Here is a 19351-nt window from a genome sequence, read left to right as displayed (position 1 = left end):
GGAACAGCCCGGAAAGCTGACGCAGAGGGCAGAAGCCAGAACTGTCGGAAATTGCCGGAATAGCGGGGAAAGCTGACACAAAGGGCAGAAGCCGGAACTGTCGAGAAAGCTGATGTAGAGGGCAGAAGCCGGAACTGTCGGGAACTGCCGGGAATAGCCGGAATTGCCGGAATTGCCGGGAACTGTAGGAATTGTCGGGAACTGGTGGAACTGTCGGAACTGTTGGGAACTGCCGGAACTGCTGGGAATTGCTGGAATTGGCGGGAACAACCAGAACTGTCGAAACTGCCGAGAACTGTCAAAACTGCAGGGAACAGCCGGAATTGCCGGAACTACTGGGAACTGCCGGAACAGCCGGAGCATTTGTCTCCAAAGGAGAGCAGCATGCAAGGGACAACTAACTAACGTTGGGACAGTTGTATGGTACTTAGTAGCAAATACACCAAGCATGTGATGTTACAGCTAGCATGCAACAACAAGCATGCTAAGGACAAGAAGCAAGCAAGGGACAACAAGCAAGCAAGGTGCAGCCAACACATAGGTTAGTATGGCAACATGGTGCAGCAATGGCACATAATGCAGTACAGTGATGAGTACAATCATGATTAATGAGGCATGATGAGATGCAACATAGTGATGATGGGTGCAACATGGTGCAGGGCGGTGAGGTGCAACATGATGACGAAATGCAGCACAACGATAGGTGAAGTAGTCACCTTGGAGAAGCAGTTGAAGCAGCATGTCTTCAACTGATCTCATGTATCATCTTCTTAGAGATGATCTATTCTCTTATCTAGATAAGTCAAAGTGTTGACTTCTGTTGTAAACGTACTCTCTCTCTCTCTCTCTCTCTCTCTTTGTTGAACTATTGAAGAACATATAAGAAGAATTGATCAAGGGTTTCCCCACATTGGGGTTTGTCCCTGGCGAGCGCCACATATTGTGTCCTCTTGTCTTGGCTTGTCTTCTGCGATTTATGTTTATGTTCTATCTGCAGTTTACTTTAATGTTAATGTGATTGCTAATCTAGAAAAGATATTGAGCTAACTGTGAAAATTGAAATAAATTGATCTAAGCATAAAACATACCTAAAATTAACACATTTATTATTGAAGATCAATTGTATAGAATCCAGATACATCATTGTATGCATTACTCATTTATGAAATGCAAATGGCAATTCCCTTGGTGAATCTTTGGAATAGCTCTCCCAAGTGACCATGATCCTCACAAAGATAATAACTAGGGTTTTGAGCTAGGGCATCGAAATTCCCTTACTCTTTACCAAGATTTAGAAAATCTTTCACCTCCATAGACTCGAACATCCCAAGAACTAGGCACTGGGCTTGCCATTTTGGTGTTCACTCATAAAGTCATCCCAAACTCATTTTTTCCCTCCCATTCCTAATTTCGGCCCTCTTAAAGTTAGGCCACTAGCTAGGGCTAGGGTGCGTTTTGACCTAAAGGTGAAGTATTGGTTTGTGGAAGGATTCAACATTGAGGGGAAACTTGATTGCCTCAAAATCAATTCCCTTTAGTGGCTGATTCATCCATTCTAAAGGCTAAATTCTCTTGCCCTAGGAAACCCTAGTTTGCCCTAGGTTTCAACTTGGGGGCTTATTGAAGGCTTCTTGTTCCATTCAATTGCTAAAATCCATTGTTGGAAATCTTTTCTTGGCCCATTGATTCTAGGCTAGTCGATTTGGCTTGCTCTCTCGCAAGCCCTAGATCAATTGTGCCCTAATAAGTCCTTACTAGAGGATGCAAGTTACCTTTATTCGCTTGATTGAGCTTTGTACTTAAGCAGTGCCATCCTCTACTGGCCTCTGTTGTCACCTTGATCGTTGAACCTAGAATACCTTTCATAGGTGACTTACCTAAAGGGAAGCCTCCCATTGGTGAAAGTCCATAAAAAACAGGAAGTAGTGGCTGTGGTGATAGTGGGCCACATGTCATTGTTGTCCCATAGTTTAGTTTTTGTCTTGTGGGTTACCCCCTTACAAGGCTTGCTAGATTTTGAGGCAATACATCCACATCAAAGAAATATTATAAAGAAGTAAAAGGCACACTAGAGTGGTGGAAAAAGTAGGCCGAGGAAAGGGGTGATTCATGCCTCCACGATTTCTCCCTACTTACATCTATACACTCGGGATGTTGGACCACCATTAACTGGTCACTTGGCTATGGCACCTTGCCTTGATGTCATACCGACTCCATTGCCACCATATTGACATGCACCTAGGGATTGATGGGCTAACTTGGGACTTGTTACTTATCTTTGGGGGCTGGAAACAACTAGTAGGGTTTTCCATTTAACCATCCCTAACAAAAGAGAGGACCCACTTATATAGGACTTGGTCTAGTTAGATATTTGAAGGCAATCTTTGTGTGAAGTATTAATTGTGCCCCTAACATTAAGTATGGTCCACTATGATGCATCCATGGTTTTTGTTACCTAATGATTGTTGATTTGCACTTGACCTTGAGATGGTTTTGTCAAGTGGTTCTCATCACAACAACAAATGGCTTCTTGAGGTGATTGCCCCACCTTTTAAGCAGAGCAACAATGGTTGTATCGTTTATTGCAAAGAGAGATTGATCTTGATGATGAAGTGTTACCTATCTAGAACAAAGCATTGGACTATTTGATGATCTCGCATGATGCTTGACACCCCAAGGGACCCCCATACATTGAAACACTGTGCCGATGGAGCATAGTGTTGGAGATATAGATGTACGCAGTGGACCCAGGATGCCCCTATATTAGCATGGACACTGTTTGATGGGCATCACTTGTTCTAGAGCCTAGATGATGATGGTCATCCTTGAGATGGCATGGGAGGGCTTGCACATCACCTTGGAGCCCCAACACTAGAGTTATAGAGTGCAATGTGACCCCTCTTTATCTTTTAAGGGTGATGCAGGGCACCATAAACATGATGTGTTGGCATGGAGTGATTTTGGAGCCTTTCACATTGATCCTTGAGATGCTCTTGGAGTATGGAGCACCCATGAGCCCTTATAACACTTTTTGTTGGCTTATTGAGCTCATTTGGACCATCATGTCATGCATTAGGAGCATTTTCTCCCACAGGTGTGGGATTTTATGCCTCTTTTGTTATGTTTTTGAGTTACGAGGTTGGCTTGTAACCTCTTTCTTGTGGAACACTTACAATAAACTTGTCAGTAGGGACTTTTAGTTGAATTATTGTAAAAATGAGTGGGAGAAGGCTCATCTAAATAGAACCTACCCTCATTTTCTCTTTTCACGATCATACAATGTATTCTTCTTCTCTCTAAGAGAGTGTGAGCTATCCATTTTTGCTACAATGGGCAAGATGTAGTCTTTTATGGTGCAACTTTCTCATGGATGGGTTTTTTTGCATGGAGACATTGTTCTGGGATTGAAAGAAGTGTTTTGTGGATGATTGTTGTAAGTTTATTGTTTATTATTGATATTTTGCATGCTTTAATGTTTAAAGTAGGGTTTTACTTGTTCCATGACTAAGTTCTTATCATTGCTGAAATTTTGTTTCATAATTTCATGTGAAATTGCCCTCTTCAAGTCCTATAGGGAAACTCTACATGTGCAGACCTTATACTTAATTTCTCCCCTCAAAAGAACAATAGTTAGGGTTTTAGAAGTGGATGCCCTAGATCATCCCCCCTTACTCCTTTCAATATCCTTCCTTGGAAATTTGTGCCATAAAGACTCCATTAAACCCTGGTAGGATAAGGTGCTGATCTAGAGTGTGTTCATTGTAGAAATTTTTGCAAATCTATAGCCCTCCTAGTTTCAAGATTTTAGCATAATGTTTAATGTCCATAACCCCAAAATGTTAGCCAATATAAAACTTTGCAAATTATTTTGAAACATCTAGGACTACGATACTTCATTTATCTTTTCAGCAGATAACAAAATAAATTTACAAGCGCACATAGAATTTAATACACTTTTTACATAGTTATTTTTGGTCAACAATGACCCTAGAAAAACCCCACAAAGGGGAAAACCAATACTAAGGAGGATTTATATTGCAAATCTCAGAGAATGATTATAACATTAAAAATATATATATATTTAAGGACTTATCTCTCCTTTAGGGGCTTGTGCCAACATCTAGAAATACGAGTTGCTATTGGATATTGTTATGGACTTTTGTCTTGAAACTCAAACCTCTGTCTAGTGTAGTTCCAACCTTCTCTGCGACTTCAATACTGAGAAATTTGAGCCACATGCTTGCCACTTCAGCCCTAGGTTCCAACACTTGTAACCATTGATAAATCCTTGAGCCACTGCACATAAATTTATGTCTCTGACTACGTGCCTGAAACAATACTCTTCCAGCCTTGAGATTGTTACCTTAGACCGAGTATTTATGCTTAGATTTCGGCTTGCTCCTCTACTGCAAATTCTAGCTAGCAACCCTTCAATTTATTGTCCAGAGGCTCTTTAAAACATAGACCAAACTCTTTTGAAATTTCGGGGCTTAATCTCCTCAAAATTTGCCCCAAAATTTGCGCCGGGGGTTGCTACATGACCTGAGTTTCAGTGTTGGTCGTTTTCTGCTAGGAAAGACAAGTTGGTAGTTACTTCTCTTGTTGTATGCATGCCTTCTCCTTAAGCAATCCCTGCTCTCACAACCTCCTCCTCGCTAACTCCCTCTCTTCTCCAAAACGCTCGTGTAGAGAATGAATGAGCTTCAATAATCTTTTCTCCCTTTTGTCTCTCATTAGATAGGAGAACCCTAACCCTATTGATCAAGGGCTGAGATTAGATCTTAGCCCATGAGATCAATGGTGGAGATCATTTCCCTCACTTGACCCCCTTTCTCATGTGGTCCCCCTCATTTAATGAACTCCCTAGTCACTTTAATGTTTTGTACCTTGTACTTTTTTCTCCTCATAAAGTTACTTAAAAATATAAAGTAACTTTAATATTAAAAGGTATTGTAGTATTTTTTCTCATAAAGTCACTTTAAGACATAAAGTGACATTAATATAAAGTGCCTAGTACATGGACCACATAGAGTGATTTTTTCACTATGATTTTAATATAACCCATAAAGTCACATGCCAAAAAGGTAATTAAAGTGTCTTCCTAGGCAAAAAGGTAATGCACTAGGAAACATCTCCTTGGTACCCTTATTATTTTTAACATTTATCACCTTAAAATTTAATAAAATTCCTTTTCCTTTTCTCTCTCATAGGCAGTTAGGGAAGCTGCTAGTTTTTTAGGGATGATTTATGCATATAAATTATTGTTTTATCACATGTGGGTTGCTCATGATTTAGGGTTAGTCTCTATAAATGATATACAAGCAAAATCTAACATAGGAGATATCCTGACGTATCCGAGAAGGGATGACATCACCCCTTTATCTTGCTGTTTATGCATATCTAACAACCCTAAAACAATTTACCGTAGTTAAACCCTAGTCTCTATTTGAAGTCCTTGCTCCTTTCTTGTTGAAGATCATCTTGTGTACTTTTCGTAGGCTGCTATATGACATTGAATGCCTTATTATTGAAGATAATCCAAACCCTAATTTATAGCAGCCCATTTAGTGGTCTAACTTGAGAGTGCTTGAATCTTAACATTGAAAAACTTGGTCACGTTTGGCCCTGTCAAGTGCCCTATCCATCCTTAGACCTGTTGCACGCTTTTTGTCAAAGTTCCAAAGAACCAGATACGCCAATTTTTTTTCAAAGGATCAGATCATCAATCATCAGTGTATTGAGTCATTGTAAATCCATTATGCAAATTTGTAATGTAATGATGCTAGTAAGACCTTATATGTATGTAACAACCTAGGTAAACCTATTATTTTGGTGAAAATTTCATCTTAGAAGGTTTTTTGTCTCATTGATTCATTTGTGTTTCTAAACACCGATGGTGGGCATAGTTTTTCCCTTTAGCCTCACCTCAAAGCTAGGGTCGAATTTTTCGTCAAAGTCTTAGGTGAGTCCTAGTGTTTTAGTCGAGTCTTATGTAAAAGTGATTTGGGAATAATTTAAGCTAATTGGCTAAATTGTTTTATTACAAATCACTTGGTCTACTAGATTATATTGTGTTGCAGAATTGACTATGTAATTTGACGGTCTATACCGAATGGGTTTCCCCCTTTGAGGGTTGAAATGTAACTATATGACGTAAAAAATATTTTAGTGTATGGTCTCTCATACTTACACACCATGGCTAAAATATTACAGGGTAGAAAAACTTATTAATCCCTTCATGTGTCAATTAATTAATTTTTCTGGCAAAAAATAAAATTAAAATCTTAAGCCAAAAACTAATTAATTAGAGTAAAAATTAAATGTCTAGAGAAATTGAATTTTTCAAGTGGAAAAATTCGTGGGTCTCAAAAGAATTAATTTTTGGAGGTCTTCCACCAACGGAATATTGGAAATTTCAAGAAAAATTGGATCCTTGGACGTTGGTGGTTAAGTCAAAGCCAAATTTTTGAGGAAATTAGCTCAAAATAATAATTTTTGAGCTAATAAAAAATGGGTTTAATGAGAAATTCGAAAATTCCTCAAAATAAATATTTTCAATTACAAAGATTGAAAGATCATTAAGGATTTATCAACGATCGAGATTATTTTGACAAGGATCAAACCAACTAGCCTTTATTTTTCCACTTGGATGATTTATCTATAAATTAGAGAGTCATTTGAGTCTCAAACCATCTGATGTTTGGCTAAGAAAGTTTTGCAGAAAAGATGATGTAATGCTATTGTCTCGTTGGGAACGTTTTTTGAATCGTAATAAAGACTTTGGGGTGTAGTTCATGGTGTTTATTGTTTACTGATTTGTGATATGTGCTGGGTACAGGATTTCCTATATTGTGCTTGAATTGTTTAAAGTTTGTTTTTCGTTAGATTGTGATAAGAACATTCTATTGGTAGATTTTGGGTCTATCTTAGGTGGTCTGATTCACCATATGTCTACCAAGTTTTCTTGAAGAAAATATAGTGTTTGTAGGTTCTCCAGTGCCTAGGCTCCAAGTTGACAAATTGTGGATGTAGGCTGACCTTGTTTGGACTTCGGATATTTATATGGTTCATTTAACTTCGCTAAGGCTGTAGCTTGCGCCTATTCTTAGAAATACACTTAGCCATTTATCTAAAAATCTCGTGAAATTTATTTCTCAAAATTCCTTTTAAAAGCATGCGATATTTGTAAATAAATTTGTATAATATATTTTTGTAAATTATTTTTCTAACTAGGATTTTGAGAATTTTTGTATATATTGGGGTTTTGGGTATTTGTAAATCTATTTGTGCAAGTGAAATCAAGTGAGAAGAGCTGGAATAGAGCTAGATCTAGCCTCTTATTTTTTTGCAGGGCCAACCATTGAAGAATTTGCAGCAAACTGAAGATCTGAAGTAAATAAATTTTTTTGGAGCAAGGGTTTCAAATTTTTAGACTTCCCAGGCTCAGATCTACCATCTCCAAGCCCAACGTCAGCCTCCTCATCCCCCACGTCTGCCTTTTGTGACCCTGCGTTGCCCCCGGAAGCTCTCCAGAGCCAGGCCGTCAGCCTTAGAGGGCCTCAGAGTTCCTTTTCTACCCCAGTGTCTAAGTTTTCGGGCCTTGTAGGCCTGGCCGTGAGGCCTAGGGACTTCGGCCCCCCTCCTCCCCCCTTTTTCCGTTAGGCTGCGGCCCTAAAGTGCTCGTGGCTGCCTCTTAGAGGCCTCCTTTGAGGCTCTGCAGGCGTTAGGGCCTCAGAAACCCTAGGCCGCAGCTTCTTAGGGTCTCTTGACCCTCCCTCTAGCCAAGCAGCAACCCGCTAGGGCTTGCCGTGGGCCTCCTTAGGCCTTTCCCTTGAGTCGCTAGGCCTCTAAGGCCTTTTAGCCCCAACCGTGCCCTCCTTACCCTTGTCTTTCTCCCCTTTGGCCTTCTTCCTTGCCGTCATTTGCCCTAAGTCATCTCTGAAAATTTTTGGAGTTTTCAGGTGGCATTTTCATTGGAAATTTTGGGTAAATTTGGCAAGTGTGTTACAAGGCCTTGAGCCTAGGGTTTGCTCTCTAAGCCCTCTCTGTTTCACTTCAGCGGTCATAAATTCTTCATAACAGTGATATACATGTTTTAAAATCACATCTAACTTTCTAAGTGGTCTTAACACCTTAATAATTGCATGGTTAAATTTTGCTAGTGTTTTGGCTACTTGGGTATCAAGTATCTAACCTAGATCTAATCATTTGCTTGCTGGAATATCTGTGCATAAAAGACATAATCAGATCTGATATTTCTGAATAACACATCTTAAAGGGCTTAGGAATTAAATTTTTCAATTTGGCAAACTTGTTCTAGCATTTGATAAAATTTGGGCACCTTTTGGCATAAGTTATTGCATCAAGAGCTCACTGTTTGTTCACTTTTCTTACCGCTGTAATAAATATTTCAGATCTGATATACATTGAATATTGCATCATAAGTAGGCTAAAATTCATAAATTTACATTAGCAAGTCATTAGATTACTCATTGGTTATTTTATGTTGCATATGCTTGACAATCTCTTGATTTGAAGTGATGTATTTACTGCTGTCCCATACTTCATCACAACTAACTCTTTCATGATTAAATTGGCTCATAGTGGTTTATGTTGTTAAGTTCTAACAAGTGCTTGTCTTTTGTTAAATTTGAGAATTTGTTAACTTGGCACTAAAATCACTTAAACATCTAAGTCTTCTAATATTACTGGTGGTAAGATCTAATTGACATTGTGGTTGAAACATTGTTGAATAAGTGCTCTAAGTTAAGTTCACAATCTTGTGTTATTTCATAATCTTGGTATTATTATTGGTGTAAGATTGTTAATTGAATATTTTGAATAATTGACATCTTGTGGGTTTGACACTGACACTTGTATCATTAAGCACTTGTCTTGTTTTAGGATTGTCCTTCAATTCATTATTAAGTACTCTTGCTACAGGGTAATTATCATTAAGTACTTACGGAACATAAACAATCTTAACTCAAGATCCACCCATAATCATTGCATAAGCATTCTAGGCTTAGCTTGCTCTAATAATTTACCTCCAAGCATAAGTTTGGTTGATAGACTCCTAGGACAACCCTTTCTCATTTAGCTTGAGGGATTTAGCCCTTTTTAGTGGTTAACACAGTGACCTTGCAGTCGTCAGAGCCATAGTGTTTGCAGTGCCAGAAACACTGGGTGGTTGGAACACAGGGGGAGGTATCTTTAATCAAGCCTATACTTGCTTCTCGTTGGCTTCCATCCCACAATCTACTCTAAAGACTGGTTTCAAAACAATTAAGAGGGAGGTTCCATTTAGACTAGCCATATAACCTAAAATTAACCAAGATCCTTGCGTCACACTTAGATCCTAGGATTTGCATAGCATATAGGTTAGTTAATCATTTAAGCAACGATTGTCCATCCAGTTACTTGGTCTCAATTTGTAATAAGCAAGAATTTTGACTCCACAAGGCACTAGTCTCATTTCCAAATCTAATTAAATCTTTAATTCTTGCTAAATTTAACCAAGTAGCTAGGCCACTCAACTGTGTTTCCCGGACAAGTTGGTTCCCAACTTGTCTTTCATCATCTTATTTCCATAGGGTCTACCCCCCATAGAATGATATTGGGAGACAGAGTGGGCGGGGATCAGAGTGACAACCCCGGCCCCAAGTCGTTGTCGCAGTGCGTGTACAATCTGAGTGACAACAAGACCTACAAAACACATCACCTTTAGCCATAGTATTAGAACGTCTTTATAGGTGATTTAGGGAAGCCTTCCTTGTGGTTTAAATCCCACTAAGCAACAAGAGGAAGGTTGCTAAGGTGATAGTGGCAACCCTTCCTCATTGTTGCCATATGGTGTGGCCCCTCACCCAGTGAGGCCTTGCACCAGGCTTGCTAAATTTTGCAGCAATAATCCCCTAGCAAAACATGATGATGTTGCAGGGGTAGTGATGATGTGGCAACAAAGAGAAGTATGTGGAAAAATGAAACAAAACCTAGATAATATCAAGGGAAATTACAAGAAACCCAGGTGGAAAAAGTGTCAAAATTATCAAGGCATTGAAGATAAAGTAAAAGGGTGGCGAGGTTGAGTTTACTAGCCGTTTAAAGTCAAGTCAACTAGTAGTTGGACCATTCGACTAACTCTTTTTGAAGAACTGGAATGTTGGGGCACTATGTGTTGGAAATTGTAACTAGTTTCGGTCTTCATAATTGTCATTGTACTCATGTCATTATGTATATCTTATGTTACAAGAAAAAGAAGAAAGAAAAATATTATTTTTAAGCATGGGTTTCATGCTTCATTTTATTGGTCAACTAGGTCAAGCATGTTCTTCATGCTTCTAGGGTTTGTCAAGTCAAAAGAATATTTTTCTTGAGTCAAAAGAGTCTTTATCATTTGTATAAGACCCTATTGGGACATGTAAAAGATATTGATTTTGAGTCTAGAGAGTCAAATTGATCTCCAAGCACAAGTCGGCCCTGCCGGTGACAAGTCAGCATAGAAGAGGCTATTCAACCTCCACAAAAGCATATATATAGAAGTTTCTTGACCTCATTTGGACACTATTTGATTTGCAATACAACAAGTTCTATCTCAAGCAAGAAATCATGAAGAAAGAGGAGTGAGAAAGGCTAGAAGACAAGGAAGAAGACCAAATAATGGCAGTAGTTCTCAAGAAAATAATAGTAAGGTATGGCAGAATCCATTACGTCAGGGACAACACACTCTTGATAATGATAAGATGTTTATCAGTGTTTCTTATATTGTTGAGACTGTAATTTTGGTATCTATTATAGTGATAATAATGTCTATGGTTGTATTGGTAATGTGCAGAGTAACCTAATATGACAGTGACCTCAAGAGAGCAATATCTGATAGTATGTTTGTGCTTGATCTATGACAGTTAAGTATTACAGTTTCTTATGACAGTGAAGTGTAATGGTGACTAGGATGACAGTGCCTCTGCTATGTAGCAGCTACCTTATCATGATAGTTCCAAATGACTATGAGTTAGAGACATGCCTGTGATCAAATATGACAGTGACTTTGGCAGTGGCAGTAATATGACAGTAAACGTGGCAGTGACCTTGTGACCATAGGTGTATGACTTATGATGTATGATGAAAGTTGTTACAGTGAGCATTGTTCTTATGATACATGATGACAGATATGATAACACTGGACAGTGATATGGCAGCAGATCAGATCGTTCAGTTCACAACTGAAGTTGTGAACTGACTTGGGTTGGCCCCTATGTTGCACGAAACTTCTAGGGACCTGGCGTTTTGTGACGTACCCATACCCAAAACTCTGAAACTCGACCATCATGTAATCATCTATGAGAGTTAATATAGACTTGGTTTTCCTTCTAAATTGTCATATATGAGTCTTATTCCCTTTTCTCTTGCAAGATAATGTGTTATTCACTTATTTATAAATTTCTTTTTATATTATATAAACATATATGACATTTTGGACGACGTTTCAGCTGACGTTTCCATTTTTGGGAGGTGATGTTCTAAACATACCCGTTTTAGAAACACCGAAACGTTTCAGCGCTTTGTGCAACCTAGGTTGGCCCTAAGGAGGCCTGATGCTGTTGTTGTATCTCATTCTCATTGTACTTTGTATCTCAACTGAAAAATTGATGAATATCTAATAGAAGAAGAATTTGGTTGGGTTTTCCCCCTTGTGGGGTTTTGCCCTGGTCTTTGACCTAAATCCTGGTGTCTCTATTGTGCATGTTTTTCTTCTATTGTTCTTTTTTGTTCCGCTGCATTGTTGATGTTTATTGTTCTCTCTACATAATTGGTAATGTTGATATGATGTTATGGGGTGAATGTAATGTGTAAACAATGAAAAGTTTGAATTTTCAATTCTCTACAGCAGAGAGCAATCTAGCCCTAAAAATTAACAAATTAAAGTTGAAGAAATGAAATTATTTCTCAGACCATTACTTGAAGTTGCAAATGACATCAGAACCTGGATAATATGCATTACAAGCGAGAAGGATTTTTTTTTCATATGTTAATTGTTGCTTGTTTCTGAATTTCTGTTTGGTGTCTTAACACTTTACAGCCTTTGGATTTATCTTTCTGGTAGTTAGTGGCTAATAGGAATTTGCAGGTACAAGCTTTAGATATGGTGATTGCCAGATGTCTCTGCATATGTTTGATCATATTTGATTTCTGACAATGGAACTTAGGCATTCAAGGTCTGATAATGGCAACTGTTTTTCTGGTAATGTTGGTGGATGTCAGAACATGTAGTTCATTAATAACACTATTCGGTTGAAAGATTGCTGAAAAACTGACAGAGTGTGACCCTTGTTTGTGAGTCAAACTTGGACAGACTTCAAAACCAAGCTGTGACCACTGACAATACAGCTGCAAGTTTGACTAGCTGCCAAAGAGTAAAATTCATTGGTAGTGAGTTAAACTTCCAAGTACTCGTAGGTCAAAGTTTGATCTGTAAGTACTTGCCATGTTTTCTCCCTGCTTGATGAGTATGAGGAAAAGCTCTGCTGTATAAAGAAAACATAAGAAAAAATAAAGAAAACATAAGAAAAGGTCATTTCTGGTTGCTTTTACATGTTTGTCAAACTTTTGGAGAGTTCAAGTTGAACTCTCACACTGTGGCCTTGCCAAGTTTTTCAAAATTGGTTGAGCATTGAAAATATCTATTGGTGCCCATTATTGCACCCGGCAGGTGATAATTTCATGTTTAGCAATTATTAGGATATCTAACGTTTGTTTAATGATTACTGGAGTAAAATCATGGAGGTTGTGGGGAATTTGGTGCTATTCAAACCCTGTCTATGATGGCTAGAGAGCTATGTAAGATATTCCAGGCAACTTTTGTTCTGCCTTTAAATTTAGATGCCCTATAAACCAAAAATTAGGATCAGGGAGGCTAAGAGATGGGGGCTATCGGATTAGGATCAGGGAGGCTAAAAAATTAAAAACCAAAAATTAGCGTTTTGGTCATAAGTTAAAAACTAATCCTCACCTCATTTATTAAAACTTGACAACTCTGATAGACTATGTTGTACAACATTCCATGACCACCCTTCTTCGCATATATTTCTGAGTGAGTTAAATTGTAGCTTGCTTCATCTCATACTTTATGCATCTGTATTGCGAAAATGACATGGAAAACATTTCTTTTAAACTTTTTTCCCTGTTTTATATAGCTCTGTTTGTTGCGAAGGAAACTCCTTTGGACAGAACATGATCAGGACATTTTTGTCTGCTTCCAAATATTTTCATGCCTTTTATGGTATACCTGTAGCTAATTATGTGGCATTCGGGATGTTTCTGGACTTTAGTGTTATAATATAGAATTCTTAATATCTTTACTTGTTAGGTTGTTCTTTTCACAACTTTTTCTTCATTTAGTAACTCTGTTTTTAGATACTTTGGAGGATATATATTTTACAAAGTGACCTTAATCTCATTCATATCTCTCAAATAAGTTCAGAATGTATAATCTTTTCACTCATGTCAAGGTTGGAGTCATGGTTTATTCATTTTTAAAATCACTCTAGATATTGGTAATAAATCATTTATTTCTTCTATTTCCTGTAAATGTCACATAGTTTTGCTTCATGCAGCTAAGCATTGACAAACATGTCACTCATTTATCTGTTTGATTTGTTTGTTCTAATGTGGCTAGTTCAGGTTCTACTGGGAGGGGGATACTATGCAGAGCGCACAGCAAAACAAACTTTGGATGTTTTACGTAGACGTGCCAAAGTTTTGGAATCCAAAGTTGAGGGTGTGAAAGCTGTTATGGAGGATCTTCATGCAGAAGCTTCGTTCTTCACCAGTACAGCTGCTGAAGCTGCTGTAAGTTTCCTTCTTTCCGTTTGTTTTTAAAACAAAGGAATACAATGACTTAAGAGTGTAGAAAGAATTTGGGCACATTGATCGCTATATGGTGAATGAGGAAACCTCTTTCCAAGCTGCTTGTGCATTCAAGAATCCATGTTATTCTGAGAATTGCAGGCTGATTAGAAGATGAGTGAATCATTGGAATGAATAAAATATAAATTGAGAGTTGTATTTTTTCCGAAGAAAAATCGTAATTTTATTCAACCTGAAAACTAAGGAACAAATTCACATTTCGCAGATGCCTGAAAGCATTCGATCGGATCAGCCTTTGGCCAACCCAAAAAAAGAGGAAAAAACAAAAAAATAAAAATTACATAAAATTGTCGGGCCTAAGTGTGATAATAATCAGTTAGTCTCCCCTTTTTTCCTTTCCTTTTTTCCACCTTTCACCAAACTCCTTGATTGGGAGTGGCTGATACTATTTCCAGTTGGCTGCCTTCCACCTTCGGGGGAACTTCTTTCTGAATCCGAACTCTCAGATGTATGGGTTTGCTTTATGCCCCCTCCTACCTTTTGAAATGGTATGACCAACTTCTGCTGCTCTGCTACTATATTCTCTGCTGCTCCTTGGATGTTGTTTTCCTCATGCTGATTTCCCGGAGTTTGGATCACTATTAAGTCGGTGGCTTTTTTCAGAATGTTTAGCAGAATCCTTCTGCTTCTCTTCTCCATCCTCTACCTGGGAGCCTTGTTGATTCTGTGCTTCTGGTTGTTGAAGATATATTACACTGTTGAATTTTCTAACCCCAGAACTTGACAAATTATTTCCTTGTGATTTCCTTGCTGAAAATTAAATTTGATACAGCTCTTAGAATAAATTGCATACACTGGGATTTTAACAGGAAAAGCAAAAATTACAGTGGCGACAGCAAATGAAACCAATTTCCACAACACACAGAAAAATATTTCTGCTCTTCAAATCAGCTTCTCATTAAGTAATATCAAAGCTTACAAGGGCTCCCTTATTGGGAAAATGGCGCACTGAAAACAAATACAAGCTACAGCAACACTTCTGAAATTTTACTAGTCACTTGTATAGCCTGTATGGCCCACTAGAAACTCCCTGGATCAACCCTCGACCTGTACGAACCCACATGACCCTTGTATGACTGTACGGTCACATGTACAACCTACTGCACAGTATGACTGCACGAGCTGCTGGTTTACTGCGGTGTATGGTCTGCGTACAGCTCTCAACCTGCAAATCTGCTCGCTGTAAATTTGCTGCTCTGTATGGCCTACCTGTGGGCTGATCTCTCTATTGCAAATTGCTCTTGCTATCTTCCCTGGCCTGATCATTGGATTGAAGTCCTTTGTCACCCTTTCTGAAATCTCTCAATGCCTCCTGTGTCTTTCTCATTCACCTAGGCAAGGAGATCACAACTAAAGAAATAACGGATGAAGATGCAGAAGGAAGGTTTTGCGATAAACTTACTAGAACTGAATAACTAAGTGAGCATGAACTTACCGCATTACCGGTTGTAACTACCTGGGAAGTGGTTTTACGAGTGGATGATTTAGCTACCAAAACTGATGAACCCCAGGTAAGGCCTTTTCCTTATTCCAGAATAATTATTTTGGTTCATTAAGAACCAAAAACTAAGTTGCAGGAAACGCAGGGTAGGAGGCCGTTTCCGTACGGAAACGGAAACGAAACCCTGAAACGCGTGTGGTACGGCTGTGAAACGCGTTTCCGGCCGTACTGGCACGTTTCTCGATGCAGAAACGTGGCCAGTACGGCCGGAAACGCATTTCACGGCCGTACGACGCACGTTTCCACTTGTAACTTGTGTTTTTTTACTTTGTTTTCTAATTTATTATTAGGTTTTCCTAATGACTTCTAGTTGCTTCTAGATGCCTGTCTAAAGTTATAAAAGTGAACTTTTGCCCTAGTGTTGATATGCAGTTCATCAGGAAGTTTGAAGCATATGCAGTTCATGGTAATGTTAAATTCTTAAAGTAAAAGGATGAAAATGAAAAATAAAGGAGAATATCACTTTTACAAATTTTTAACATTACCATGAAATAACTTAGGATGTTTGAGAGTGGTTTTGCCCTCATTGGATTTTATATGGAGAAAGTAGAATTTTAGATCTCACTCAAAATCCAGTAGACTTATCTGTTTTTCAGGATTTCAGGATTGGGGGGATTGCAATGTTTCCATTGGATTTTATCATGTACTAGGGTATGGAACTTGTATTTAATCAAGAGAACCAAGCCCTCTATGCAGGGGAGACTCCCAATAATCAAGAGCATGTAGGGTACTAGGGTATGAAACTTGTATTTAATCAAGAGCACTAAGGTCGTTCGACTATGTAGGAGGAGACTCCCAATCAGGCACGAGACAAGAAATTTCTCGTGGCTGATTTTGGATATTTCTATTTTCATTATGTGATCATTCATGAGTAAATGTGATGTAAATTTAGAGACTTATAGTTTATGCATTGACAATTGACAATTTTATCATAATGTAATAAATTAGAATGTATCATATATGCTTTATGATTGCACATATTTCTTAAATGTCCTAATATATATATATCTATATATATATATATATATATATATATATATATATATATTCGCATTTCCCTGTTTCCAAAATTTGGGGAGGTCGTGTTTCGTATCCGTTCCCGTTTCGGAAACTCGTACCTGTTTCCCTGTTTCGTGCAACCTTGACAAAAAATAATCCCTGAGAATGATCGAATCTAGAGGATCTTTGTGGCTTTTCTAGAATGCTTTCGGTCCTACACAGTTGAGTTCCCAAATGAGTTAAAATAAACAAAATGAAATACACTCACAAATGTTGTTGTAGATCTACGAGTGTTACCTGCCAGATGTACCTAGCAAAGATAGAAAGATGTGTTGATATTTCTAGGGCACAAACTAGAATAAATTTTCATCAACATGATAACTAGTTCCATTGATCAGTTAGGATTAATTCCACATAGCAGACATTCAATATCATTAAGCAGTTATACAAATGAAAGTAACAACCATTAAACATGAAAGAGCAGTAGAAAATAACCATGAGACGAGACACAAAAATTAGGCCCGGGGCTAGTTAAAAACCCAGAAGGGGAAAACCCATAAATCTTTCCTTATTAGAGAGAGAGAGTTCAAGATTCATCAATACATCAGAAACAATGATATCAAGATAATAGCCAAACCAATAACCAAGAATATAGATAGCCACCAAGAGTTTTTATCGACATGGGTCCACATAGATCAGAATGTATGAGTTGTAGAATATCACTGGTTTTACTTTTACTAGAAGAGAATGGTCCTTTCATCTTCTTTCCACTTGCACATCCCGGACACACTCCATCATGATTTGATTGAACCTTTGGCATTCCAGAAACCATCCTCACTTTAGGCAGAGCTTCATAGTGAAGATGAGAAAACCTTCGATGCAATAGCTCACTCTGATGATTGCTATCATGTACCAATGCTCGCATCGGTCTTCCATTGACTCTATAGAGTCCTTCAATTCTTGATCCCAAGGTGAATGCATCCCACATGCGGGATTGCATAGGCTAAGTGAGGACTTTTCCTCTAATGAAGGCAACTCTCATCCCTTTGTCTTCCAAGGCAGATATAGATACAATGTTCTTCGTCAATCCCGGTACATACATACATCATAAGATGTATGATTTCCCCATAATCCAAATGAAATGTAACAAAACAAAAACCCTTCATAGGATAAGTAAAGTTGTCCCCAAGAATGATCTTCAAATTAGTCTCCCTCTCAACTAGGTTTGAGAGGACTTCACAATACCCAGTTTGAGAAGCCCCACTATCTACCAACCAACTATCAAATGAATCTAGAGGACATGAACTAGAAAGAGAAAAAATGAGAAAATATTTAGATTGAGTAGAAGTTACATTATTTTCATACATTGTATTCCTTGACCTCTTTCAAGGACAAAGGCCTTAATCACGATCATCAAGAGCATCTCTTCTTCTTCTATTATTGAACTTGCTGTTGTTGAACCCATGATTGTTGTTGTATGACCTAGGAGCATTTTCATTTTCCGGACAATCTTTGGCAAAGTGTCCATACCTATGGCACTTGAAACATTCAACTTTGTCCTTCTTAAATCTTCTTTGAGAGTCCTTGGATGCTGGTGCTGACTTTCTTGAATTAAATGATCTTCCTCTTCCTTTCTTCTTCTTATCTTGAGCAACAAAGGCAAAGGGCTCTCCTTCTTCATGCTTTTGAATTCTCCCTCTGGAAATCATCCTGGTTTCCTCTTGAGTGCATTTGCCAACCAGCTCATCAAATGTTGGAAACTTGTCATTGTTGCTAATAGTAGTAATGAATGTCTCCCAAATTGGAGGAAGTCCTTGAAGTGCCACAAGTACCAACTCTCTTTCAAACATAGATTCTCCAATAGTCAACAATTGATCCTTGAGTTGGGATATCCTCATGAAATATGATTGCACACTCTCTCCCTTGTTCATTTTGATGTCCTTGAGTTGATTCTTCAAGGAAAGAATGTAGTTCAAATTGTTGACCTCATGATGCCAATCAACTTATCATATAGATATCCTTTGACTTCCTTAACTTTGCAATGCAAGTAAGCAAATGATCTCTTAAAGAATCAATAATTATTTTCTTGGCTTTGATCTCACCTTTCTTATACTTCACCTTGGCAACAAGATGAGTATTTTTTGGAGGTTCATGTACCTTTCCTTCCACGTATTCCAAAACATCATTTTCATCCAAGGTCATGTCCAACCTGATCTTCCAAGTAGCAAAATTTGATAAGCCATTCAACTTCTCTACATCCTTGAAATATGAGGTAGACATCTTGACAAAGTAAGTTTCTTGCAATTAGATTCCTTCAAAAGTGATTGCTCTTATCTCTTGTCTCCTTGGGCTTGTCTTCACCTCAACTTTGATACCTTGTTAAATTTCATGTGTTCTATGCTTATTATCACAATCACTTATTTCAATTCTTCTATCATCAATCAATTTATCGAATATAATTCAATCTTCCAGTAATAATAATAAGCAATTGTAGATAGAGCAATAAATCCAATGCACATTAGAAGACAACCAAGAACAAGAGAGACACAATATTTGGTCAAAGACTAGGGAAAAACTCCACAAGGGGGAAAACCCTTTAAAATTCTTCTTCTATTAGATTATCATCAAATGTTTAGCAGAGAGATACAATGTTCCAGTTCATCAACAAAAGAGTCAAAGTCAAACCTTTGACTATCCAAGAAACCAACCAACCAATATACAAAAGATGAGCCCAAAAGTCAAATTTGGTCAACAAGTCAAATCTACAATTCTAGTCAAAGTCAATAGTAGTAGCAGCAGCCCCAATCAGTCAACGGTCAAAGATCAACAATCCACCAAATAACTTGGTGAAAGCAACATTAAATTCGGCCTTCCAAGATCGGTCGAAGGTAGTCAAAACAATCAAACTTCGGCCCATACAAATTT

At 38.1% G+C, this 19351-nt stretch overlaps 1 protein-coding gene across 2 annotated transcripts in view; it reads left to right on the top strand.

The window, feature by feature from the left end:
- The window catches only part of LOC149227062 (Prefoldin chaperone subunit family protein), a 339403-nt gene that overhangs the window by 72991 nt on the left and 247061 nt on the right, over positions 1–19351 (top strand). For both annotated transcript variants that reach the window (XM_089377683.1, XM_089377682.1), the window contains exon 4: positions 13681–13848. In XM_089377683.1, coding sequence (XP_089233809.1) covers positions 13681–13848 — 168 coding nt within the window. The remainder of the gene's footprint in view (positions 1–13680; positions 13849–19351) is intronic.

The sequence above is a fragment of the Pinus tabuliformis genome, chromosome J (assembly GCF_031772625.1).
Source record: "Pinus tabuliformis cultivar Carrire ecotype Pingquan chromosome J, CPIR1, whole genome shotgun sequence".
Classification (NCBI taxonomy): Eukaryota; Viridiplantae; Streptophyta; class Pinopsida; order Pinales; family Pinaceae; genus Pinus; species Pinus tabuliformis.
This window is presented reverse-complemented; position numbering and strand designations above follow the sequence as displayed.